This window comes from Sorex araneus, chromosome 1 (genome assembly GCF_027595985.1).
Source record: "Sorex araneus isolate mSorAra2 chromosome 1, mSorAra2.pri, whole genome shotgun sequence".
NCBI classification, from domain to species: domain Eukaryota; kingdom Metazoa; phylum Chordata; class Mammalia; order Eulipotyphla; family Soricidae; genus Sorex; species Sorex araneus.
Window position 1 is genome coordinate 57864699 of NC_073302.1, and position 27471 is coordinate 57892169.

General features: G+C 38.6%; 1 protein-coding gene and 2 non-coding genes across 3 annotated transcripts in view; 1 reads left to right on the plus strand and 2 right to left on the minus strand.

Annotated features, from left to right (window-relative positions):
* Window positions 1-27471, plus strand: part of FREM1 (FRAS1 related extracellular matrix 1) — a 152079-nt gene that overhangs the window by 84318 nt on the left and 40290 nt on the right. Inside the window, exons 22-25 of the mRNA XM_055144903.1 lie at window positions 4569-4764; window positions 10789-11053; window positions 18982-19396; window positions 27167-27368. Of these exons, the coding sequence (XP_055000878.1) occupies window positions 4569-4764; window positions 10789-11053; window positions 18982-19396; window positions 27167-27368 (1078 nt within the window). The remainder of the gene's footprint in view (window positions 1-4568; window positions 4765-10788; window positions 11054-18981; window positions 19397-27166; window positions 27369-27471) is intronic.
* LOC129400971 (small nucleolar RNA SNORA51) lies at window positions 6998-7129 on the minus strand. Its single transcript, XR_008628015.1, has one exon. It is a non-coding gene; the product is annotated as a small nucleolar RNA SNORA51 (small nucleolar RNA).
* Window positions 20960-21063, minus strand: LOC129401353 (U6 spliceosomal RNA). Its single transcript, XR_008628283.1, has one exon. It is a non-coding gene; the product is annotated as a U6 spliceosomal RNA (small nuclear RNA).

Genomic DNA, 27471 nt, shown 5'->3' on the forward strand with positions numbered 1-27471 from the left:
GTTTAAAATGCATGTCTAAATTTTCTTCATCCCAGAGTAAATGTAACCAATATTAAGTTTCTTTATTTCTCCCTCATCTCTATATTGTATCTACTTTGTCAGAGTCTAGGAGAGAGAAAGATATTGAAAGAAAGTGAAATACTTACTTTCTGTTGAAATTGTATTTTCTTTGAAATATATTTGTTTTCATCAAAATTTAAGTTTTTTAACCAAGATATTTTTAAAAGCACTTTAAATTCATGAAAAATTGGCCAGAAAGTATAGAGTTCCTCCTATTTTCTGTTCCCACAGAGGCACTGATTTCCCATAGTCTGTGTCTGCTACCAGAAGGGCATAAAACACCCCCATGCATCTCTTTTTTTAAAAAAAATATTTTAATTAAAACACCATGATTTACTATGGTCATAATACAGTTGTTTCATGCAGTAAATGTTCTAACACCAATCACACCACCAGCGTAATATTCCTCCCCTCCCACCAATATCCCCAGTTTCCCACCCACCACCCAACTTACCTCCTTGCAGGAACAAATAAATTGATTTTATATTGTTTGTAGCAACACATATTCTAGAAAAAGAAAAATTCCAACAAGCCACAGAGAAGCAACCTGAATATGCTGATATAGAATTTATAGAGTCTAATATGGCAGAGGACTGGAACGATAGCACAGCAGATAAGGCATTTGTCTTGCACGCGGCCAACCTAGGTTCTATTCCTCCGTCCCTCTCGGAGGAGAGCCCGTCAAGCTACCAAGAATATCCCGCCCGCATGGCAGAGCCTGGCAAGCTATTTGTGGTGTATTCGATATGCCAAAAACAGTAACAACAAGTCTCACAATGGAGATGTTACTGGTGCCCACTTGAGCAAATCGATGAACAATGGGATGACAATGCTGCAGTGCTTGTAGCAACACAAAAACAAATGGAATTATCAGAACATAGATCAATAAGTCAATTTGTGTTAATTGCTATATTTCACAATGATGTTACAAAAATCATTGTCTGAGGATCTACTGTGCTGGTTGGTGCTAGTTGAGCCTTCTGTGCTATTGTTTAGTCTCATTGAACTTGGTGGGCTTCTATGCAACTTCCCATCAGATTTGCTGTGGCCCTACTGGGCTGATGGTACTATGAAATTTTGTGGTCTTGTGGTAGCCACGGTCCAGGAGCTCTAGATCTGGAACAGTTTGTGGTTTGGCAGTTCGATGAGGTGCAGTTGTGTTGCTTGGCTGTTTCTATATTGGAGGGTGTGGGGTATGGCTGTGGGCTGCTGGGCCTTCATGCAGAGAGGAGAATCTGCTACTCCCCTTCAGAGAAGGCCCCAGAGTTTTTAGCATGGACCAGTCTCTACCTGGGAAGATTTGTTGATATTATGTTCTTTTGGAGATGTGATACTGGACCATTTCTCTGCTGGCAAGATGATAGGTTTACCCCTATGATTTAGACTCCAAATATGATGTGAGAGGTACTGTTATGCCTTCTTAATCATTCATAGCAACTTGTAACTTTTTTCTTTCACAATTCTCATTTTTCTCCTAGTAAAGGCAAAATTCCTAGTTCTTTCACAGGTCAAATTATTCCATAGCGTTATGAATTCTCTGTGAAATAAATTTAAAAGTCAAAAGGTTGGTGTCCTTTTTCTCCAACTCCAGTAACTCTCCTCTTACGTTATGGATGGGCAAAGCCTTGAATGAAAAGGGAAGTGTAGGGAATTGTGTCATGATATCATCCTGCACTCCTAATATCTGTCAGAGTTTGTTTGTTTGGGGGACCACACATGGAACTGACTCTGTCCTCAGGAGGGACCCCAATGGTGCTCAAGGGATCCTGTAGTACCAGGGTGTCAGTAATTTAAATCAATAATTCAAATTCTATCATAGGCACATGCATGACAAATGCCTGCCTCCTGTTCTATCTATCCAGCCCACTCTGTCAGATGTTAACAGCTCCCATGTATAAATATAGTGAGTTGTTTGACATATGAGATGGACATTCCTAGATCTGTGTGTATGTTAGAAATTTCTTGGTGGAAAGCAACTATATGTGGGAACATTAAAGGATACTAAGAGTAAGGTTACCTGGATTTTATTGCTAACTCTTCCAGCAGCTGGCCCTGTGGTCTGGTAACAACAGCTCACTGCTTGTCTTTCATCAGAGAATTGCAAAATGTCAGGCTGATTCTGACTATTTGCACGAGACCCAGGGATTATCCAACACAAATTATAGAACAGTCACTTGAAAAGGTCACTTGAGTAATCCATCAAAACGTTTATTTGAAAGGTGAATTAAAGCTAGCAACAACAACCGTTAACCATCCCCAATGTGATTATTTGACTGAATGTTTAACTTTTAGTCTAATGTAGACATAGTCTTAGAAAAGCATCAAGGATTCATTCTGTGAAGAACAGCTTGATTGTCTTCGATTGTAGGCACCATAGAGAATCAGAGTGAAGAGCAATCACTGATTTAAATTGAGGTACAGCTGTGTCCTTATTTCATTTCAAAGAGTAATGAAGCAGAAATTCAGTGAGAGCTCACACATTTGGGTGGCTTGGGAACTGAAGTGTTTTGGATATGTGCAAATCCAGATGGGTCCAGGTTCCCAGTATGGTACCACAGAGCTCTCAGCCCGCTCCCCGAGGGTTTCTAAATGTCTCCATGAGCAGGGACGAGTACTCCAGGTCTCCTAGACTTTCTCCAGGGAATCTTGTTTCCTTGTTGACCTTCCTTAATTTTATCTACCTTGAGCCTAACTAGTATTTTCTTTCTCTTTGGGGGCTTGCAAATAATTTCATCAAGTCAAATCTTGCACTTGGGAGTAGAAGTGGGGAATTAAATGGAGGTGAGAGCAAAAGATATCTTTGTTTGTATTTATGTTCTGGGAAAAATTTACAAAGAAAAATGTCCAAATGAATTGAAAACTGTCCACCTTAAAACCTAAAAGAGAAAGTGTTCTAAAAATTAAATTTGCAAATAGATCTTATGATGGAAGCAAACAATGACCACGATTATTAACCATATAATTAGATTTCATCCAGTGAGCATTGGAGCAGAATATAGTTTGCATAAAAATATCAGAGAGGCAAAAATATTAAAGCCGAGGAAACTTTATCAAGAAGAATGACAAAGGAAAGTGGAAGTACAATAAAGGGAGAAAAGGGCAAATCATTTTTGCCAGGAATTGGGAGTCTGTAGGATATTATATCAATGGAAATATAAAGCAAACGATTTCTGGTTTATTTTCCAAATGATTTCAGGTTTATTTTCTAAACCAGAAAAGCACAAGAAAATATCATATAATAAATTAAGTTGACATTTTTCTTAAATTATGAAAGTGAGCTATTCTTAGAGAAAGTTATGTACTGTAAGAAAATAATAAAAGAACAATTAGTAACATCCAGATTTATTACTGTTTTCTAATAATATCAGTTGTCTGTACTCCTCTTTCAACATAAGAACTTCTTTTTTTTTAATTTAGTTTAGTTTTTGAGCCATACCCATTGGTACTCAGGACTTGTTCCTGGCTTTGAGCTTAGGGATCACTCTTGGGAGGGACTGGGGTGTGGTTGGGGGAATGGATAATACAGTGTGCCTTGGATGAAACCTGAGTAAAACAGGAGCACCTAACCTGCTGTGTTATTATTCTAGCTCCATAAAAATCTCTTTTACCCCCAAATTGCCACAGTTTATTTCTTTATCTCCCAACATTAGCATCTCTTTTAATTGAAAAATGTCACTGAGTTCTGTATTGAATTAGTATTTAACTACTGTTGACTTGTTTTAAAGATTCTTTTACAATGTATGATACTTATGGTTATATTTTTTTGGACCCAGTATATTAGTGTTAGGATTTATAAGAATCTTGATTATTATCTTTGGACATGAGTAAGAATGAAAAGTGTAGTGGGGATTAATAGATCCATCCATCTTGCTTATGTTGTTTCTGGTTCAGATAAATCCAATAGCAAACCAATTTTTAAAAATAGGTTCTATTAGTATAGTACAATGATATGAACTAAAGAAAGACAAAAAACCTCAAATGAAACACACTTAATTTTTAAAGAACCGGTTCCAGCAGCTCAATTACCCACCTGCTCTCATTAATTTCAATATTTAATCAGCTATGATTGCTTTTGATAAATACCTTGGATGTAGCACTGTTGTTGAATTGCCACATGACTGTCAAAAATCTTTTTATTGAAGCTAATTTACCCCCAATTTACTTAAATTATTTTAATACAGTTTTGAAAGGAAAAAATATAAGATGTCAAAAAGGTAAGGCTTTTGAAATTGCCCCAAAATGTCATTGGAGATTTCATGGCTTATTAAAAGTGTCCATTAAACACAGCTTGAGATTAAAATCAAAATGTGGTGGCTGGAGAGATTGTACAGAGGTTGTAGTATTTGTCTTGCATCCCATCAATTCTGGGCACTTCTTTATGACAATACATATGCTCCCCTGAGCACCACCAAGGGATCACTCCAGAGCACAAAGCCAGGAATAGACTCTGAGCATGTCTGGGGTTGTGGGCCTAACCTGGGTAGTTAACTAATCCTAGTACCTTTCAGATAGGGAGGAACTGGGTCCCTCTCCACCCTGGCATGAAGTGCACTCAGGAGGAAGTGGATCTGAACTTGCTGAGATACATGCACACAGGGGCAATGGATTCTCAGAACCAAGACAACTTCACCTTCTACCTTTGGGATGGCAGCAACAAATCACCTGCATTTGACTGTCATATCACTATCAAAGATATGGAAAAAGGTAAGAGCATTTATACCAAGTTCTATAGGGATCAGCTTTCAAAACCAGAAGTGAGATAAGATGAGATGAGCAGTCAGATATTTTTACCTATCCTTCCTTCCTTCCTTCCTTCCTTCCTTCCTTCCTTCCTTCCTTCCTTCCTTCCTTCCTTCCTTCCTTCCTTCCTTCCTTCCTTCCTTCCTTCCTTCCTTCCTTCCTTCCTTCCTTCCTTCCTTCCTTCCTTCCTTCCTTCCTTCCTTCCTTCCTTCCTTCCTCCTTTCCCTTGTTTCTTTATCTTTTCCACCCTTTACATCTGAAATTCCATAGTTTTTGATTCACTAGTTTGGTTCCTAATCCTCTTTGCCTGAATCTATGAGATTTGTGATCATAGACCATTTCTTATCATTATTTCAGAGAGTCTACTGGGAATTATATATTCCCACCCACAATAACATGGGTGATTCCTCCAAAGAATTTAAAAAAAAAACAAACTAAAGTTTTAACAATCAGTGTAATAATTCTAGTTTCATCTTCAAGAAGTAAATTATTACTGTAAAGTAGAGTCATAGGGCTGGAGAGATAGTTCAACCATCTGTATCACATGTTTGCATCAGTAGAACCAAGTATAATTCCTAACACCACACGGTCTGAAAGTATAACGGGAAGGAACCCTTAGAACAGAATCTGAAGTTACTGAGCACTGCTGGGTGTGGCCCAAATGCCTCGCCCTCCCCTCCCAAAAAAGAAAGGAAATAATTTAAAAAGAAAAATATATAATTACAAAGGAAAATATGTCTAATATAATAGCAAAAACATTTTTTTAATTAAAAAGCAGGGCTGGCTGATGGAAAATGTACACTGGTGGAGGGACGGGTGTTTGATCATTGTATGACTGAAACTCAAACATGAAATCTTTGTAACTGTATCTCATGGTGATTCAATAAAAAATTAAAAAGTAAGGCTGGAGAGCTCATACAAGTAGGGTTGGAGAAATGGTACAGGATATATGGAGCTTGCCTTGTATCCTGCTGACCCAGGTTCAAATCTCTGGCACCACATATGGTCTCACCACACATGAGCATTTCCAAGGGACACTATGAGCATAGAGCCAATTTTTAAAAATAGAAAGTGAATTTGGCATTGAAAATCTTGGTGTATTTTCATTCAAAAATGTTAAGGTATGCTTTTAAAATATATTTGTCATTGGTTAACAATATTATTGAATTGTAGGGGAATGGCTTTATACATATATAGAGTATATAAATACACATATATATAAATAAATTTATATATATATAACCTCTTTAGTAATAAGGGAGAACACTGTAAGAAAATAAATTTCTTTTGCATTAAGTAATATCATTTGAATAGGACTCAGCAGCATATAAATGGTGGAAGGAGGAGAGTGAAAAAAGTACTGAGAAGAAAGCTCAACAAGGATGTATATAGGTCCCCTGATGATCAAATGTCACAAATACTTATTTTGCCAGAATGTATGTGAGAAGGGTCAGGAACATGCCTTTCCATCTATAGAATCCAGACATTGCTAGAGCCAGTCATGGCCTTAATTCTTAGTACATGCATGAATGACTAAGTGCTTCTTCTTTCTTTCTTTTTCTTTTTCTTTTGCACTAACTGCCAGGAGGCTTAAAACTAAATGGTATGCTTAAGTGCTATTAAAATTCTTAATTTATATGTGGTAGATTTTTAGTTGTTTTGAGTTTTAAATTTTTTATTCAGCCGAATTGATTTTGAGATGTTTATTTTGGGTAGTCCAACTGTCACTGTCACTGTCATCCCATTGCTCATCGATTTGCTCGAGTGGGCACCAGTAACGTCTCCATTTGTGAGACTTGTTACTGTTTTTGGCATATTGAATATGCCACGGGTATCTTGCCAGGCTCTGCCATGCCGGCTGGATACTCTCAGTAGCTTATCGGGCTCTCCAAGAGGGATCGATGAATCAAACCCAAGTCTGCCGTGTGCAAGGTAAACACCCTACCTGCTGTGCTATCGCTGCAGTCCATTTTGGGTAGTATAATACCAATTTATTTAATTTGCTTGAGTTTTTGGTTATTAAACATAGTCCCTAAAGATATGTAATAAGTGACTCTCGTAAATCAGATATTGCAGTACACGTTGATTTTGCCTGAAAAAGACTACATTTACTATAACCATATGCAGGTAATACAACTGCTATATTAGTGCAGACAACTAATATATTGGGATAGATTGATTTCCCCTTTCATTTATCTCATGTACCTCATTCACAATAAAGACCAGGCAAAGGTCATGGACTGGGATGTATATGGGATAGTTTCACTGTATCTTTTCATTCTCTACTGTCAGTGTAAAGAACACAGCCTGTGGTAAACTTCAGGAAGCTCCCTCTCATTTTTATTGAGGTACTATGACTTAAAATACTGTTGATGATTGTTTCATCTACACATTGTTCCAACACCACACCACCACCAGAATTCCTGCTTTCCTTCACCAATGTCTCAAGACCGCTTCCTAACTGTCCCTCCATCCCCCAACACAGTTAAGCTCAATTCTATAGAAAAACTTTCCAGTTCTGTTTCCTTTGGCCAATTGTTGCTCTCTTATTATGTTTCTTAATATCCCACGTAGGATAGGGATCATTCTATAACTATCCCTGTCCTTTGAGTGACTCACTCCAAAGATACCCTCTAATTCCATCCATGTTGGAATCACATATTGCATGATTTCATCTCTTCTTATAGACGAGTAGTATGCCATGTCTATAAACCACAGTTTCTGTATCTAGTCATCTGTTCTTGGGCACCTGGATTATTTCCAGTTTTTGGTTATTGTGAATAATGCTGCAACGAACATAGGGGCACAGATGTCTTTTTAAAAAGTGTTTCAACTGTCTTATCACTTGCTAAGCGCAGTGCATTCCTCAGGAATAGAGACAGTTTTATGCCACACAGCCACCTGGGGCAAAGAAGCTTTGCTAGATGATACTTCCTTTCTAAAGGCCTTGGAGCCACTCTGCTCAGGATCACTCCTGCAGCACTTTTAGATGTGGAGAGAAAGGTGATTTGGGGCTAGGCTTGAAAGTAGGGTGTCTGTCTCCTCCACATTCCAATAGCTAAATAGTCAGATACCACACTCAGGGAGATTCAGTAATAGAAACTTTAGCTGTGGATCCGGGAAGAAGAGAAATTGAGGCTAGTAGCATTTGTCTCACCTATAACTGACATGTAATTTTTGCAAATGATTTGTGCATACTTGGACATTTCAAAAGTTCTAAATTTCTTTTCTATTTTTGTATATCTCTCTACATATTCTATTTTTATATCTATATTATATTATATAGTATATCTATGTTTTATCTTTTTCCTACTTAGCATAGATCTTCTTAAGTTGCAGTATAGCTTTATAACAATTACTCTTAGCTCCAAATAAAACTATACTGATAGTACTAATAGGCAAGACTAGATTGTAGTCTCATATTGAATATATTGAGCATTTGGAATATTTCCATTTGGGAATTATGACAAATAACATTATAACATTATGCTTTCTGACTCTGATATGTCATTAGACTTGCACAGTGGCAAAGGATGAGGGGAATGTTTGAGAGATGTTTAGAAAGACATTGTCTGTTGTTGATTCAAATCCATCCTCTACCATCACTGTGTGGCAAACTGATCTGATATCTCCTTCGCCACTCAGTTCCATCTTTGACTCTTGGAAAAACAACTTGTGTGTGATTTTTTATTTCCCTAAACTTTTGTATTCTCCTTTCTTTGTCATCTTGCCTCTCTTTGTGGAATCTGCATCTTTGTTCGCCTTCCTCTCTTTGTGGAATCTGATGATTAGGGTTTCTGTTTGCTTTTGGGCCACACCTGGTGATGCTCAGGGCTTACTCCTCATCTGTACTCACTCCAGTGGTCTTCCAGGGATAGAACCCAGGTCAGCTGTATGCAAAGCAAACGACCTATCTGTTAAACTATCTTTCCAGTCCCTGAGGTTTAAATTTTGATTGAAAGTTAGGATGCCCTTTGATTTTACATAAAACTTAGTTTGCATAGCCTTTGAGAGTGTGCCAGAGTTTGGGCCACACCTAGTGGTGCTCAGGGCTTACTCCTATCTCTGTGCTCAGAATCACTTCTGGCAGAGCTTGGAAGATCTAATGTGGTCCTGGAAATAAAACCCAGGTCATCTGCATGTAAGGCAAGTGTCTCAGCCCCTGTACTATCTCTCCTACCCTGCAGAGATTTTTTTGAGTTAAAAGCATAAAATACCAAAACAAATAAACCAAAATAAACCAAATAAAAAAAACCTTGATCATTTAGAGGTTTGCCACTCTTGGCACTAATCTCTCTCTCTCTCTCTCTCTCTCTCTCTCTCTCACACACACACACACACACACACACACACACAAGTAATACAGTACTTCAGTTTTTACTCTTGAGTCAAATTGGCTTGATTACTAATTTTAGTTTCATTTTTTAATTAATTACAAAATCATTAGCAAGTAAGCATATTTACACTTTAGTGTGCTCAATTATGACCTGAAAAATGACCATAACCTACCTCACTGGGTTGTGAAGATGAATTAGCCTCTTGCAAAGTGCAAAGGAGTTCTATATTTCAGTTATAAAGCTCAGATGAGTAAAAACTGATATGGTTTGTATAATCTGCATCACTAGTCCATGTGTAACCCACTTCTACTTTGCTCATCCCTTTGTCCACATGTGCATCCTTTTATATTTTATTTGTGTTGAGGCCACACATTGCAGTGCTCTGGACAAATTCCCCTAGCTCTGCGCTCGGGGATCACTGCTAGCAGACTTGGTGGATCATATGCTATGCATAGGGATTATCCTGGGGTCAGGGTCATACAATGCAAGCACCTTACTCTCTGTCACTTCTTTGGCCCTCACACATCCTTTTCAAAAGCAGAACCAATGCCTGTGTAATTATGATATAATGTAATAACTGTAATTTTGACATTAACAAACATCTGCTTATATACCTTTCATGATCAGAGAAAAGCATATTCTGAATTTTTGCTAAGTATTTTCTTTACAGTTTTCTGGGACTTGCTTAAAAAGCTAACGAATGTTTTTGAGCTACATCCGTGTTGTTTTGTGTAGCTCATGTACTTTGCTACTGCATGAATTCAGTTGTATGAATGAATTATGGTTTATTTATACATTCACTTTCTGAAAAAGCATTTGGGCTGTCTCTTGTGTTTTCTGTCAGCAGTGTGACAGCAACCATTCGGATACAGATTTCTTGACAACTTAGGCATGTGATTTTTTTTCTAGTACACAGTTGGACAAAATGTATGAGAATATTATATCCGTTACAATATTTTCTCATCTAAATTATTTTTACTACTTGGTATTAACATTATATCCCCTTATCTTCCTTTCATTGCTGCTGTTGTTGCAGGGATCAAGAGTCATACACACACTTGGTTGTGGTGTTCTCACATTTGGTTGTGATGTCCACTGGAGGTTGAACTCAGTTGTAGGACTTCCATTCATGCTTTCTGGGGTCATGTACTCTAGTTGAACATATGTATGCTAGTCATCACACACTTGGAACCATGCTCATCTAAAGCAGGCTGCAATGTGTCAGAAATCACATGCTCTATTGTGTCCCCGAGATTCCTAAACAGCAGAGCTCCAAGGCCATACTTGCCTCATGTGAGAGGCATCAGAAATTAAACTTGCAGCCTCAGGCTTACAAGGCGGGTGCTTTTGTTACCTCCCAATCCCTCGGCCCCAGACACATTTTTGCCAATCAAACATCTATCTATGAGTTTAAGACTTTGTGATCTTGATGTACATTTCCATAATTGTTAACCTTCCTTTGCATCTTTAGCCACAGAGGTCACCTGTGTATTATTTGCAGGTGTCTTTTGCATATTTCTTATGTGAATTGATTCTTTAAACCTTTCTATGTCCTATTAGTTTTTATTTCCACTCAGTTTGCTTTGCCTTTTCCCTTTACATTGGACATTCAAAGCTTTTTGATTCCTAAACAGCCTCTTCTGTTCTGCAGGTGACATTGCTATTCTTGTAAAACCACTTGTGGTGTCGAAAGGTGACAGAGGTTTCCTGACAACCTCCAATCTCCTAGCTGTGGACGGAACAGATAAGCCTGAAGAACTGCTCTATGTTATCACGTCCTCCCCAAGATATGGGCAGATTGAATATGCCCACTATCCTGGACACCCCATCACCAGTTTCAGTCAAATGGACATAGCAGGACAGACAGTTTGCTACATTCATAAGAGCAAGCTAGCTTTCCCCAGGGACTCATTCAGGTAAGTCTGTAATAAACTTTTCTTATTCCTTCTACCAGTTCATGTTAACACGACAAAAGTAGATGGGGGCAGAATGAGTCCCCTTCCAGCTCTGGTATCACTTCTTTTATGGGTAAACAGTAGGGAAGGTGAAAGTACACAATTAGAAGACAGCAGTAAGGCAAGAAGTTAGGGATTGTTGTTTATAAATAAAATAACAGATCTAAACGCAATCTGTTCTCTGAGGAAGAATGTGAAGACCTGAGGAATTCTAAGGAGAGACATAGAAAAGAAATGTATGTTTTTGTATCTGAGTAAAATATATTTACTAGTAAACATTGGCATAAGCAGACACTGCCTTTTGATGCAGTGTGTTCTGGTAACTATATCATAAATCATGTTGTCATAAAGTGGATCAGATTTCCCCATAGAAACAGTGTTATAATTGGTGGCGGTGCACCTGTTCAAGGATTCTGTATCAAATAAATCATGGAATGAATAACAATCTGGTGTAAATGCAAAGATATAACATTAATAAAGTCCATATTTATTTAAAATATCAAAATATGGTTCCATTCACAAAAAAAGTAAGAGAAAGTCTAGGATCTTTCATACAGGAGTTTTCAAAGCTCATAGAATTAAAAACCCTTGTCAAGAGTACAAATGACTAAATTTAGGATGAATATCAGAACATCTTGAATTAGTATGGGGAAGAATTGTAGTACAAACCAGCCCTGAGTTTTACCAGTTAAGGAGGCCTTGAGAGAACTGGTTTATCTGCCACCTACAAAGAATTTGTACATAATTACCACTAGGGCAGAGTAAAACCTTCAAGAGTACTTGAAAATAATGTTTATGTAGCATATTCCTATACTAGTGAGTTCCCACAAGCTATTCAGTGTGAAAATATAGCTGTATTCAGATTTCACTCTATCATACATTTTATGTATGAGTCCAGTTCTTCTGCACCGAATATCACTGTGACACAAAAATAAAATTTTGTATCCTGTAGACAGGAACAGGACGGTAGTAAATAACAGGGAATCATGAACTAAATAGCTATTCTCTATTGCTTTTACTTTTTAAAACAAAGAAAGGTCTTGAGTCTTGGGGTAACAATGTCTAGCTAGAACTTAAGATGTTTTATTGTATTTATTGTCGTACTTTCGATGGTCAAACTTTTTGTCATTAAAACTTTTAGCTTTAAAAAATCCTTTAGCTTTGGGGCTGGAGCAATAGGGCATTTGCCTTGCACGTGGCCGACCCAGATTTGATTCCCAGCATCCCATATAGTCCTCTGAGCACCGCCAGGGGTGATTCCTGAGTGCAGAGCCAGGAGTAACCCCTGTGCATTGCCAGATGTGACCCAAAAAGAAAAAAAAAATCTTTTAGCTTTAAGAAGTTAATGGAATTCTTTTTTAATACATTTATTTAAGTAAAAGGTTTTTATACAAGTAAACTATTAAATAATGAGTGCATAAAATATTAAAGAGAATATTATAAGAATATGGCAAAAGTTAATTACATACTATTTAAATATTCTAAGACTGGGAGTCTAAAGGGAAAGGTTAATAATAATGATTTGGGAGACCCTGATTTAGTCCACTTTTTTCATTTATTTATAGGAAAATTAACATTTATTGAACACCTCCTCTGTATTAGGGAATGTGCCAGCCCCATTTTTATTATGATTTCCTTTAGGTCTTATACTACTATTGGCAAAGAAATGTCATAGTCCCATTTAGTTATTACAAAACAGTCTTTAAGTGGCAAACACAATTAAAAAAATTCCCTATATGGGCATAACTGAGTATGAGAACTAAACTTGAGCTGAGTGCTCACTTTGGAGAGTTCTTTTCACTAGACCTAATTGTACCAAAAATTGGTGGAGAAAGTGTTGTTGTCGTCATGTGAAGGAACCCCCTCCGTGTGTCTGTCATTCTGATGCTGGGCCAGCAGTTTTACATATTTATAATGGAAGAGCCTCGCATCTGCCCAAGACCCTTGTTTTAATCTTGTCACTTGACTAACCCAATCACGCATGGCTGTGTTGTTTGTCATGTGGCGCTCAACCAAAGTGAAAGCCTGTTTTAATGAAAGTGTGATCGTGGTGCTTTTTAAAAATTAAATATATGCACCCAATCTAATCACCTAAATTTATGTTGCTTGCTGTTAAATCTGGCAAGGAATTTGGCTGGATGGCAGAGATAAATTCTGTGGCAGTGGATTCCCACCTCCTCTTCTCTTTTTAATGTAAGATATGGCAGCATTAATTAAACACGGGAGTTTAATGGTCAGATTTTACCTTCTGCAGAAATATTTTGTGAATCATAAATTTCTCCTGCATTGTTTGGTGCTGCTGGCCTGGAAGAAAGATTTGGCAGCACATTCTAGGACAGATGACACCAAGTGATTAGCAAGCTGACTTCAGCTGCTGGCAGCCGGGTACTAAAAGAACATGCTAATGTCCTCCATTTTGACATGCCGGCTGGACTTTTTTTTTTCCTGAGGAACTGGCTCTATTTATGATTCCATTTTTATCTTTTAAATGCCATGACAGATGGCAGATTCTTCAGCCAACTCTATTGCCAGGAAATGCAGAAAGCCTGAAAGCACCATGGTAATGGTAAAATCAGACCAGGCACGAACCCCAGACAGATCCGAGAGTCATTTCCCAAACTGCATGACAACAGTGGCCCTCTTGCCTGGGACACTTCTGAGGGGAGAGAGGTTTTAGCAGAATAAAGGAGGTGAAACGAAGTGAACCCAGAGAAGGAGCTGCTACCTCAAGACCACGAGCTCCTGAACCTTGGGAATAGATACTGTAGTTCCATTGGCACTGTTGTTTTAGAACCTGAGAATATAATTGCAAGGTTTCTTTGTGGGGGGGAGAGGGAGCATTTGAAAGATCATCTGGTCAATCTTTGCAGACCAGACAAGAGTTGCATTGACCTTCTTGCCCCTGTTCTCCTAGGTTTATTTTGACTGAGAAGTCAACCCTGACTCTTCACCCTGTCTCTCACTCTGAAAATATTTCTCTGCTTGCGAGTAGACCGAACTGTTAATTGTGAAAACACAATGAGGTGTTCGATCCAGTTACGCTTAGAAATTGCATCCTTTTCACCATGGCTTATTAGCTTTAGGTCAGCGCAGACAGCTGCCTCTGTGTCCCAGCTGGGACTGCTGGCCTTGGTAAACATATTTCTTACTCTTATATGGTCCCTGGCCTGCTTGCCCTCGTTCCCATCTGTCTGATGGCAGGCTGCCGATTTTCAATGTGGTCTGAGCTCTATCATCAGGCGGGGAGGAGGTTGACATGACAGACCATAAGACAACTGCAATGTCCTTAGCTAAGTCATAGGTAAATGTGGATGTCCTGAGATTGAACTTTGAGGACTTGGTCAGGCAGATTTGAAATTCAGTCTCAGGAGAGGAAAGTCATATGTACTCAAAATGTCTGTCTCTGACTGGTGCCTGCTGGAACCCCTGCTGAACCATCTTGCTTCTGATCCCCATCTCCCTCTTTCTGTCTCTGTCTCTCTCCCCCCTCCCTCTCTTTCTTTCTCTCCCTCCCTTTATTTCTCCTTCCCCCCTTCTTTACCTATCCTACTCAATTAATACATGACATGTCTGTAAGGAGACACAAAGCCTTTGATTCCACAGATCATTCTAAAATTGCATGTTCTTGGGCTTACATGTAGGGTAAACTATAATTGACTGGTTGAAAAAATCTACTGTGAGCATATTTTAATACTGGGATCTATAAGAATATAGAAAGATTCCTTGTCAAAGACTATACAAAGTGAGGGCTAAAATAGATTTCTGGAAGGGTAAAGTGGAGAACAGGAGAACCTGGGCCCCTGTGGATGGTTTAGGCTATCATTTCACCTTGGGTCTGGTGTGAATTTCCAGGGAGGAAAGAGAGAAGAGTTAAAATGGATTAAAGGCATCATTCTGTAAAAAGCTTTCTCTGAGAAAGATGCCATGATTTTAATACTAGAAAATGCATATCACTTGAATTTTCAAACTATCAGGATGACTAGTAAGAGTTCAATAACAGTCTTTTTTTTTTTTTTTTTTTTTTTGCTTTTTGGGTTACACCTAACGATGCACAGGGGTTACTCCTGGATCTGCACTCAGGAAATACTCCTTGTAGTGTTCAGGGGACCATATGGGATGCTGGGAATTGAACCCGGGTTGGCTGCATGCATGCAAGGCAAATGCCCTACCTGCTGTACTATTGCTCCAATCCCAACAGTCATATTTTCTTAATGTGCTTAATTCTTATTGAAAAATAATTTTGTAAACATAATTCCAGCAATAAAATCATCCTGTTTATTGAGATTATATAAGAAGTTCAACTTTGGGCTGGGAGATGGTTCAAGTGGTAGAGCACTTCTCTAGCGCGTGTCTGAGGCCACAGAACATAGGGCCTCAGACCATGTTCAACCTCAGAACAGGTGGCCCCTAAGTGTGGCCCCAAGCACAAAGGAATGAGTGTAACTCCTATAAAAAACATTCAGGGGCGAAGAAATAGTACAAAGGCTGAGGCACTTGCCTTGAATAATGTCAGCCCCGGTCCCATCCCTTGCACTGCACACAGTTCCTCGAGTACCACCAGGAGTGATCCCTAAGCATAGAACCATAAGTAACCCCTACACACTGCTCTGCATGATCAAATAAATGATCACATAAATCAATTTATGTGATTTTTCTCAATCTATAATTCTAAATTTACTTAAATACTCTTATTTAAGCTATAAAATTAATACATGAAAATGGCAGGCTATAATTTGTAAGTACAGATATATGTGAAATATCACAATGTGCTTTTTTTTTCACTTAGTACCTTCAAACTTTTAGACATAGAGTACCCTTTTTATGTATACCTTTTAAAAGAGATGTTATTAATCATATCAATAGGATAGTTAGAAAGACTAAAGTGTTACTTCAGAGAGAGAGTGTGAGAGAGAGAGAGTGCGAGAGCCAGAGAGAGGGGGAAAAGTGCCTGCCATAGAGGCAGGTTGTGGGGGGTGGGGTAACAGGAGGGAAACTGGGGACATTGGTGGTAGGAAATGTACACTGGTGAAGGGACAAGTGTGAGAACATTAAATGACTGAAACCAAATCATGAACAACTTTGTAACTGTTTCTTACTGTAATCCAATTAATTTTTTAAAATAAATAAATTTATTAAAGCACCACGACTTACAAAGTTGTTCAGAACTGACATTTATATGTATAATGTTCCAACACCAATCTCACCACTAGTGTCAACTTTCTTTCAAAAATGTTCCATACTCTCCCCACCTCCAGCCTGCCATCTTGACAGGCATCTTTTGCAGTTTGGCTATATTTTTTAAAAAATTGAATCATTGTGAGATAGAGCATCATACAGTTTGATTGCAAAGTTTGGGAGTCTTGATTTCAGTGTTGTTGACTCTGTGGTTTGGGTACTTGACTCTATCACTTCTTAACACCACCAATGTATCTGAATCTCCTTGACCTGCCTCCACCCTACCCCCCATTGATTCTCATCTGTCTTTTCTCCTCCCCTACACACTATTTCTTTCCAGAGTGCAGGGAGAAGGAAAGAGGTTTCTGTAGTTAACTTCTAACAACACAGGTTAATATGAACCCTTGGGACATTTGTGTGGGGGGGGGGGGCGGCGGGGGATGGAGGTGTTACATGCTGGGAATTGCCTGGTTTAAACTTCCCACAAATTCCCCAATTCCAAACTGACCTCTGGGCTTTCTTACCTTGCACAGATGTAGAACAAAAAGCTAAATGATAATCAGGGGACTAGAAAACAATGAAACATCAAAAAGCAAGAGCCAGGAGGACTGGTACATGGTAGGAAGATGACCACAAAGTCAAAGGTGGCTGGGGGAGGAAGGAGTGCAGTTAGGACAGAGAAGGGACCACTATTGACAAAGATAGTTGGAAATAATCACACTGAACAAAAACTGAGTGCTGAAAGGAGGTAAAGTGATATGCATGATGCTTTTCCAGTAATAGTATTGTAAACCACAGTGCCTAAAAGGAAAATGAGAGAGAGAGGGGGGGAGGGAGAAAGGGAGAGAGGGAGGGAGAAAAGAAGAGAGGGAGAGAGGGAGAAGAAGAAGCAGCAAAGTGACTGCCATAGAGGCAGGCTGGGGGTGAGGCGGACAGGAGGGAAACTGGAAAATTGGTGGTGGGAAATGTGCACTGGTGAAAGGATGAGTGCTGGAACATTCTATGGCTGAAACCCGATCATGAACAACTTTGAAACTGTGTATCTCATAGTGGTTCAATTTTTTTAAAAGATTGTTTTAAAAATTTAAAAAAATGTTATATTCAAAGCTTATATTCAGCCAAATTCACCTCCCTTTTCATTTGTCTAGCTGCTCCTCCCTAAGTCCTATGGCTCAAGCAGACTGCTTGACTCATTGTTCTCATACAAGTTAGTTTCAGGTTCCTTTGTGGTCAAAACCATCAACCTTCAAAATCCAAGCAACTGGATATATTTTACAAAGATAAGAACAATTTTAGTCAAATTTGTCAGATTAGTAAAGTAAATCTAAAGCCCATATCTTCCTCTAATTATAAAAGGAACTGCCAAGGAAGATCCCTGCATTGTTGAATGTTATATTTCACTAAATATTATTTTTAGACATTTTTATATCTGTGGAATGTGGGTGTATCCCTCTGAATATTCCTGACAACTATAGTACAAGAACAGAAAAACAAAGAGATGTCGTTCACAATTATTTCAAATTACATTCCTCTGGTCTCTGGGGAATTTGTCAATTCTATTTGAAACTCTAATAGTCATTTCTTAACTTTGTGAAGTTTCAGTAAAGTGCACTTTTGCCTTATTTTATGATATTCCCTATTTAAAACTGACACATCAAAATGGTTTAAAGATCATTTAAGTTTATTTTTTTGGCAGTGGAATATGGAAAGTGATTATGGAACCATTAATATAATTAGACACATTATGGTCTCACAAGCCCACAACTGTGAGAGGTTTTAAAATTTGTATCATTTAGACTTTTCATAGTTCTACAGAGATGCTTATGCATGGAAACTCTTTTCAATAGATTACTAAATCAGAATTTATTTTAAAACTGAAAAAAAACAGAAAACATAAAAACAAAATTCTCAGACCTGTGTTCAAATCCCAACTCTGTCTCTTGATTGCTTTATTGTAATCACCCACCAAATTTCTGAAATTTTCTGCTATAGTTTATTCTCTCTATACTATATAACTAGACAAGGGAAGTAATCTTGTCTAGTATAACTCACCTATAAGTTGTAAATTGAAAAATGTAAGGAACTAGAGCATCACACACTTTAGATTTAGACAATACTTAGCTATTTTGCCTCTCCCTTTGCAGAAGCACAGAAATGAGGCTTAGATGTGTTATGCATGATAACATAGCCAAGTGTTTTGTTTTGCCATTTAAGTTTTTACCATGAAAATACATGAGTACAGTAAATTAGCCTAATTTGGTCTAAACAGCCCCTTCCTGGTCTGCTCTCCAATTATCAGTCTTAAAAGTTTAGCTCATTAAATGCCCACAAAGAAAATGCAATTGCAGAAATGAGTGTATTCTTCAAACTCATGTGGTGGGTTCAATTGCATGTGAAATTCCCACTTGGGGCAAGGAACCCTACAGAGCACCAAGAAGTCTGAGAAATATCACTGGCAGAATTAGCCTGTCATCCATGCATCTGCCTGCAGTCTTGTTGAGAATAGAGTCTGGGGGCTAGAGCAATCCCTTTGTGTACTACCTAGGTACAGGTTGGATGGATGTCACAGTGTCATCTAAAAGACTTGCCCCTGAGTTTTCATTTGAGCCACTACACGACCTGTCCTTAGTAAAGGTGTGTATTGTTATCATTTCATTCCAGTCGATGGTGACACACGAATCCATGCTGAAGGCTGCCTTGCCTCTCTTTGCTAGATTTATCGTCAGCAATGGACTACAGACCAAGCATGGAGTGTTTGAGATCATACTGGAGACTGTGGACAGAGCCTTACCTGTGGTGACCAGAAACAAAGGGTTGAGACTGGCTGAAGGGGCCACAGGTGTGCTTTCCCCAGATCTTCTCCAGCTGACCGATCCCGACACTCCTGCAGAGAATCTCACCTTCCTTGTGGTCCAGCTCCCACAACATGGCCAGCTCTACTTGCGAGGGATGGTGTTGCTCCTATCCAACTTCACCCAGCAGGATGTGGATGGCAGGAATGTGGTTTACAGGCATGCAGGAGGAAACTCCCAGATGGACTGCTTTACTTTTGTGGCCTCAGATAGGACAAATCCAGGCTTTGTCGTGGATGGGAGAGTACGGCAAGAACCTGTCTCATTCAATATTCAGGCAAGTATGAAAAGTACATAGCGCATTGGTAGAAATTGGAAAAGATGACTTGAAGAACTGTTTTATTCTTTCATCCTAATAGATTCTACACAATTGCAAGCACCAAACAAGGGGCCAGGGTCTATAAATACAAATAAAGCTGATGTGGTCTTTGCTTGTGGTCTATAATGGACTGTAGGTATGAGCGCTGGTACAGAAAGGAGCAAAACATATGGGTTTGTGATAGGCAAAACTAAGGTGGCCCTGAAAGAGTTCTTCGATTCTTCTGATTCTTCTTTTCCTTCTTTGAAAAATATGCATCTGGTGATGAGAATATGCATTGTGAAGAGAACAATATAAGATTAAATATTAATAGGCATTGCACAGCCAATACTGTTTTTTCTTTTCAGTGCCTCATACTACTACGTACTACTATAGCACCCAACTTTACTATCATTATGTTTATGAATCCATATCATTTATTGGTATCTATCTATCTATCTATCTATCTATCTATCTATCTATCTATCTATCTATCTATCTATCTATCTACCTCAATCTGCCTCTCTGTTTTCCTCTTTTATTTTTCTGCGTGTTGCTTCTGTGATGCCAAGGGTCACCATGATCTGTTTGCAGTACACCAGAAATTATACACCTTTGCTTTGATGCCACAGATACCAAACTGTGAAGCCACTGGAATCACCTTAAGCATGGAGATGGTGCAGCTCAGAGTCCTTATGCTTGTGAGGCAGGTGCTGTATCAGGTGCTGGACCATGGAGGAATCCTTAGGACCTGTCTACCTGTGCTTTAATGACATTTTTCAATCAAAATAGGAAAAGTGGAAAAGCAGCACTCATTATTACACATTAATACTGATAGGGAAAAGCACTACAGCACTAGCCATTTTTTCCCTTTTTTAAATTAAAGAACTGTGATTTGCAAACTTATTGATAATTGGGTTTTAGGCATATAATACTTTAACAACAATCTGAACAACTGTGTCTACTTCCCTCCACTAGTATTCCCATGTTTCCTATCACCCCATCCCTGCCTGACAAACACATTACAAAGTTCCACTGGTTTCAGCTTTGAGTTCACGTTTTCAGTTGTGTTGAGTCTGTGTTTTAGATATATGGATATACCCCTTACCTATTTCACAAGTATAGCAGAAGCCCTGATGCCTGTTCACCCATTACTTCCCATTCTCCTCTTCCCCCCGTGACTTCTTTCCCTCTATGTCTTTCTTTTTTCTAAACACTGGGGTCAAAGGTGATCCAGGCATCCCCTTTGACTATGTATTCTCACCCAGTATTCTGTATCATAGCTAAGTGAGATCATTCTGTGTTTGTCTTTCTTTTCCTGGCTTACTTTACTCAACATGATTATCTTCCAGTTTGAATCACATTCTAGCAAATTGGATGAATTCATTGTTCCTTGTATCTGCATAGTATTCTGTTGTGTATATATACCACATCTTCATAATCCATTCATCTGCTGTTGGACACCTAGGTTGATTCCATACTCTAGCTATTGTAGTGACTGCAGCAATGAATAATGTTATATGTGTATATGATAACTTGAGCAAAAATATGGAGCATTTCATGAATTTGAGTGTCATCCTTGCCCAGAGGCCATGCTAATCTCTGTATCATTTCAATTTCCGTATATGTACTGATAAAGTGAGCACAGCAGCTTTTCCGGTTCTTTTCAGGTCTGATTCAGTGTAAAAAAAAAACCTTTAAATTTCATAAAAGTACTACAAAATGAGTTTTGGTATCTCATTTTATAGGTGTTTTGAAGATAAAATGTTAAAACTTTGATTAAGTAACATACAGCCCACAAGCCTTTCTGATTCTAAATTCAATGTCCCTTTTAAGGAACCCACAGCCTCATTTGTGTTGGCTATTGTGCCAATTCTTGGCGGGCAGAACGTATTTTTCTTCTTTTCAGTCAAAACACATCAAGTCTGTTCTGGCTTTCAAACCCTTGAATCCACTTTCCTTGGATGTAGCTCACCCTGTTCTACATACTTCCACTAGTAGCAAAAATACATAAATCTGTCTCTCTTTAGAATATCTGCTGATTATGTAAAATAATCATACTTTCCCCTTGTTTTTTAGTCTGTGTATTAGTCACAGTTTTCCAGAGAAACAGAGATAGATTTCTCTCTCTCTATTTCATTTTCTCTCTATATTTTATATATATGTGTGTGTATATATATATGCATATATATACATATAGACACACACATACACACACGTATATAAATGACCAACACATACATATCACACACACATACACAAACATGAAGGGAGATTTATTTTCAGGAATTGGCTCATGCCATTGTAGGGTCTGACACATCTAAAATCTGCAGGCCAGCAGCCTGGTACTTCCAGCCGAAGTTGATGTTGTAGTCTTGAGTCCAAAGGCAGTTTTAAGGCAAAGTTTTTTTCCTCTTCAAGGAATGATAATTTTTGTTTCTTACAATCTTCAACTGATTGGATGAGGCCCACTTATAGTTGGATTAGAAATATGTTGATCAACTATGCTCCTAATTTAAATGTTCTTTATATCTCAAAAATAACATTTGTCATGATCTCTAGTTTGCTATTTGAACAAATACCTGGGTAGACACAAAATTAATCATTCCAGTGTCTATCTAAATTTCTTTCTGAATATAAAGATGGAGAGTTATGATCACATAGGGTGAGTTTAGGATGAGTCTGTGGCAGTAGGGTGGCAGTAGCCAGAAAATAAAATTATGATATACTGGGGAGAGGAAAAAGATATGAATATCATTTATACAGTATGTAAGAAGTACCTATACATAGTAAAATTATTATATTAATGTTTTATTATGTGTTTCACTGTTAGTAGTCCCATCATACCTGTTAGTCTATTAATATTATTTTCTTTCATATTGATTCCCATCCAGTAGAGAAGTGAGACATTTTTAATTAATTTTTTTTATTGACTCATCATGAAATAAACAGTTACAAAGGTGTTCATGATTGGGTTTCAGTCATACAATGTTCCAACACCCAGAGAAGAGAGACTTTTATTCTACTAAGAATAAGGTCTTGAGTTTTTCTGGCTAAATATCTGTGGGCACCCTCTATGCCTTGTGTGTAGGCACAAGAGTTCCTCCTTCCTATACTCCAGAGCACAGAAGAAAAAGGGGAAATTACCAGAACTTAAGTGTCCTCAAGACCAATATTCACCTTAAAGAGAGTTCTCTCTTGGAAGTTGTAGGATCTACTGAATAGAAATGTTGGGTGATGCACGTTGTAATGGTCCACAAGGTTTAACTCAAAACCCAAAATTCCTTATGCATACAAGATTAATAAGGTGAAGACTCCCATAATTTTCCCAACTCCCTGGTGTCTCTCTCTTGGAGAGGGCAAGGAGTTTAGGAAGTCCCTGACCCAGCAGCAGCGCAGAAAATAGGAGTCCCTCACTCCCATATCTTTATGTGCATTTCTTGGCAAGATTATATGTTTTGACCACTGTTCAGTGATGAATTTGTTCAAATAAGTCTCCCCAGTATGGATAAACTTCTTTCCTTATCAGCCTGGTAAATTGAGGGGAAGCTATTAACCTTAACAGGTACAAGACACCAGTGGCCTTCACAGCAGGCAAAAATGACGCATTTCATAGGAAAGCATGTGTTTGACCAACATCCTGTCATTTTAAGGATTTCCAGAATAGCCCTTTAAGGAGAAAAAGGTCAGGAATGCAAGAGAAAGGGTCAGCACTTCTGCTTTGTCTGGTTTAGGCTCCAATGAAATGATTTTCACAAAATCCATCACATGTCCTCATAAGAATGCAACCTTCACTTTGTGTGTGTGTGTGTGTGTGTGTGTGTGTGTGTGTGTGAGTTCTGAAGTGATGCTCAGAGAGTCCTGGAAATCCTCCCAGTCAACTCATCTAGATGGGTATGTGCCAGTGCTCAAGGGGTGTAGCTACTCTGGGCCTGTGGAGTGGTAACTCCCACCAAGGTGTGCCCTAGGGTTGCTGGTGGACCAGCAGGTCACACTGTGGGGGTGCAACCTTCTCTTCTCTTTTAAAAATATTTCTAACACTCCAATTCTTTCAAATATTTCTGGCATATTGATCTGCTCCTGAAGAAACTCTAAGTTTATTGAGAGTAGAAAACACTTTGGAATAAATATAAACAAAGGCACAAAAGGGACATGTAAGTCAATTTAGATATTAAGCTTTATAAATAAATGATCAACTATAGGAATTTATTTTGTGGGGTTTATTTTTTGGCTTGTTGGGTCACACCTGGAGATGCTCAGTTCAGGGGTTACTCCTGGCTCTAGACTCAGGAATTACTTCTGATGGTGCTTGGGGGACCATATGGGATACAGGGGATGGAATCAGGGTCAGCTGCATGCAGAGCAAATACCCTACTCGCTGGACTATCGCTCCAGCCCCCTTTAGGAATTTATCTTAAATGTTTTTTTTTTAATGTGGCCATTCCTAGGACATAAGAGCACTCAGAAGGGTCATCAGAGCCACCACCATTGCTGCTTGGGGTGGAACTGGGGTGGAGGGTGTTCACACAGTTGCAGGGATGGAAGTCTGGGTCTCACAAATGCAAGGCATATATGCTTGCCGTTTGAGCCCTATCCATGGAGCCAGCACTTAAGTTTTAGGGAAAACATGACATTAAAACACCCTATATCCAACTGTTTGTCAACTTTAAAGATTTCTTACAAGACTTGTTTTTATTCTTCCTTTTCTGCCACTGATGGTGCCTCCTATGGTCAATGGTTATGGGACTTTCCCCCAGAAAAGGCATGACTGAGGACTGCCCACCTCCCAGACACGCACACAGTTCTCAGGTTTCATTCCATATGTTTTAGGAAAACAGAATGACTACCTTTTGAAAGCTTTGCTTTTCAGTTTATAAAATAATTGTAAACAAATAGGAAATGATAGAAAAGGATGAGAAAAGATTCCTTTGGTCACCAGTTAAAGATAACTGTTAGTGGTAACTTCCACTGTTCTTTTATTCTGTGCGTTACAAAGTGGAATACTTCTTGTGCCGTTGTGCATATTTTTTGTTTCCTTTTACAAAAATTTTGGATCCAATTATATGCACATGTTTAAATATGCAGATATGACAAATTTCTCTACAGAAAATTTTCACTAATTTGCACTCCTTCTAGCAAAATATAAAAATGTCTTTCTCCAAACATTTGCCAGCATGAGATATGATTACTTTTGTTAATAACAGAGCCCCTTGCCAACTTGTAAGGAAAACATATTTGGTTGTTATAAAATTCCATATAGAAATACAGAGGAATTGTGGTGATTTTCTCTACCTCAAGACAAATGAACAGCTTTGAACAAATGCTCCCAGATTTTTGTCTGTGACTGTGTGAACATACATATGTTTTTGTTTTGAACAAAACCAGTAGCATTATAGTCTTCTATTCTACCACTTGCCATGGTCTTTTTGTTTGTTGTTTGGTTTTGAGGCCACACCCAGCAGAGCTCAGGGTTTGTTCCTGTGCTTTGCATTCTGCGATCACTCCTGGTAACTTTGGGGGCCTATGTAGGTTGTTTGAGATTAAACTTGGGTCTGCCATGTGCAAAGCAAGCACCTTACCCACTGTACTATCACTTCGGCTCTACTATCGTTTTTGTTTTGTTGTTTTTGGTTTTTGGGTCACACTCATCAATGCACAGGGGTTACTCCTGGCTCATTCACTCAGGAATTACTTCTTGCTGTGCTTGGGGGACCATATGGGATGCTGGGAATCGAACCCGGGTCAGCTGCGTGCAAGGCAAATGCCCTACCCCCTGTGCTATTGCTCCAGCCCCTCTACCATGATATTTTTAAAACCAGTTAACACTAGGTTGTGAAAAATTTTCATTATTGGCTTTTTGAACCTCTCATTCTTTTTAACAGTTGTAGAATTGTTTATTATATCTTATATATAAATATATATGCATATCTGATCTTGAGGTATACATGGTCTTATTGACACTTATTTTTTTATAGTAGTAGTGTGAAGATTTATGATAATATCATTTTTGAGTAAATGTAGTTAAGAAGGACTGGAGTGATAGCACAACGGGTAGGGCATTTGCCTTGCATGCAGCCAACCCAGTTCGATTCCTCCGTCCCTCTCGGAGAGCCCGGCAAGCTACTGAGAGTATCCTGCCCAAACAGCAGAGCCTGGCAAGCTCCCCATGGCGTATTTGGTATGACAAAAACAGTAACAAGAAGTCTCACAATGGAGATGTTACTGGTGCCCACTCGAGCAAATCAAGGAACAATGGGACGACAGTGCTACAGTGTAGTAGTTAAGAACTGATTGAAAAAAAAACAAAAAAACTGCTTTAAAGTGAGGGGAAGTGGATAAATAAGTTGTGGCATACATGATAAAGTACTTTGTAGCTATAAGAAAAGATGAAATGCTGTTTGCCGCAACGTGGATAGAACTGGAGGATATCATGTTAAGTAAAAGAAATCAGAGGGAGAAGGACAAATACCAGATGATCTCACTCATCTGTGTTATATGAAGAAACACTGAACTAGACAGCATCAAATAATGACAAACCAGTAAACTTGGATTGCAAATCTGATTACCAAGGAGTGAGAGGAGAGATCAGAGTTGGAGGAATAAAGAGCAGACTAGAGATGACACAGAGCGATGGTAAAGGATCATGGGCACTTTGATGGTGGCGCAGTACGTTTGTACCTCAATACCACAGGCTGAGTAGGTAACTGTGATAGCTAAACTATTAAGGAAAAAAGAGTGGAGCTTAGTCATATACTAAGTTCTCCCCACTTGGGGAGCTCCTTTTCTATCGTCTTCTTCTTTCCAATAAACTTTTACTACTTTCCCCCCAAAAGAAAAAAGAGTGGAGGGGAATGAAGATAGTAATGTCCTTGTTTATTTCCTGACACTTGTGTTCATAGTGAACTGGATGTAGTTTATTACATCTTATATATGAATATATATGCATTTTATGCATATATATCCTGCTCCCTTCCGAACACACAACAGTGATTTGCAAGGCAAACTGAGCTCCATAGTGTACCTAAGTAACAGTCACACTTGAAGAGGCTCTGTATATATAATCTCTGAACCTACTTTTCCCACTCATGAGAAAAACAGCCCACCTACCATTTTTACAAATTGAGCCACCTGTTTAGTTACTTGGTTTTCTCCTCAATGAAACAAATACTCGTATATCTATAAATAAACATCCTTTCTGCTTTTTTCACTGAGGTACTTTATTCAACACTTTTTTTTAACTATTTGAGCAAACATGTACCAAAAAAGTGACAATGCATTGGTAAACCATCACAATTGAATTTCTGTATATCACCAAGCCCTGAGAAAGTGAGGGAAATCCTTATATGTGCCTGATATTGTTTGCAATAAAATTGCCAATCTTAATGTATTCAACAGATATTTCTTGACTTTAATGTTATGGTTCATGCACTGTTCCAGGTGTAAGAAAGTCAAGGAGAGGGAGAGTCCTGGTATATGTCCTATGGAGCATATGTCTACAGATGGGCAGTCAGAGAATGACCCACAAAAGAAAGCTGAGTCAAAACTCACCTTTGTTCTATACACTGATACTTTCTGAGGCTGTTATAAGACAGTATTTAGCAGAAATCAGCAAATGAGGAGTATTGAGACCTGAAATTCTGGAGGTTTTGTCACTGTTAGAACTTTGAAACTTGAAAGCAGTCTGCATAGTGGCAGTGGGAAGGGAGGACTAGCTTTTATATACTAATTATGTAACTGCTGATGATTTAGGTAGACCAGTTGGACAAAACAGCACCTCACATCACACATTTGCGTAACCCTTCTCAAGTGGGGTTCCTGAAAAATGGCTGTTACGGTATTTACATCACTTCCCGGGTTTTGAAGGCATCAGACCCTGACACCAGTGATGATCAGATCATCTATAAGATTTTACAGCACCCCCAGTATGGACATCTGGAGAACACAACAACAGGTAGTGACTATCTTAATCCTTGTAATTGCTCATTTTAAAATACCCAGTGGCTGGCAATGCTATAGAGTAATTTAATTAAGTAGAGGCCCATTTGGTAAATGCT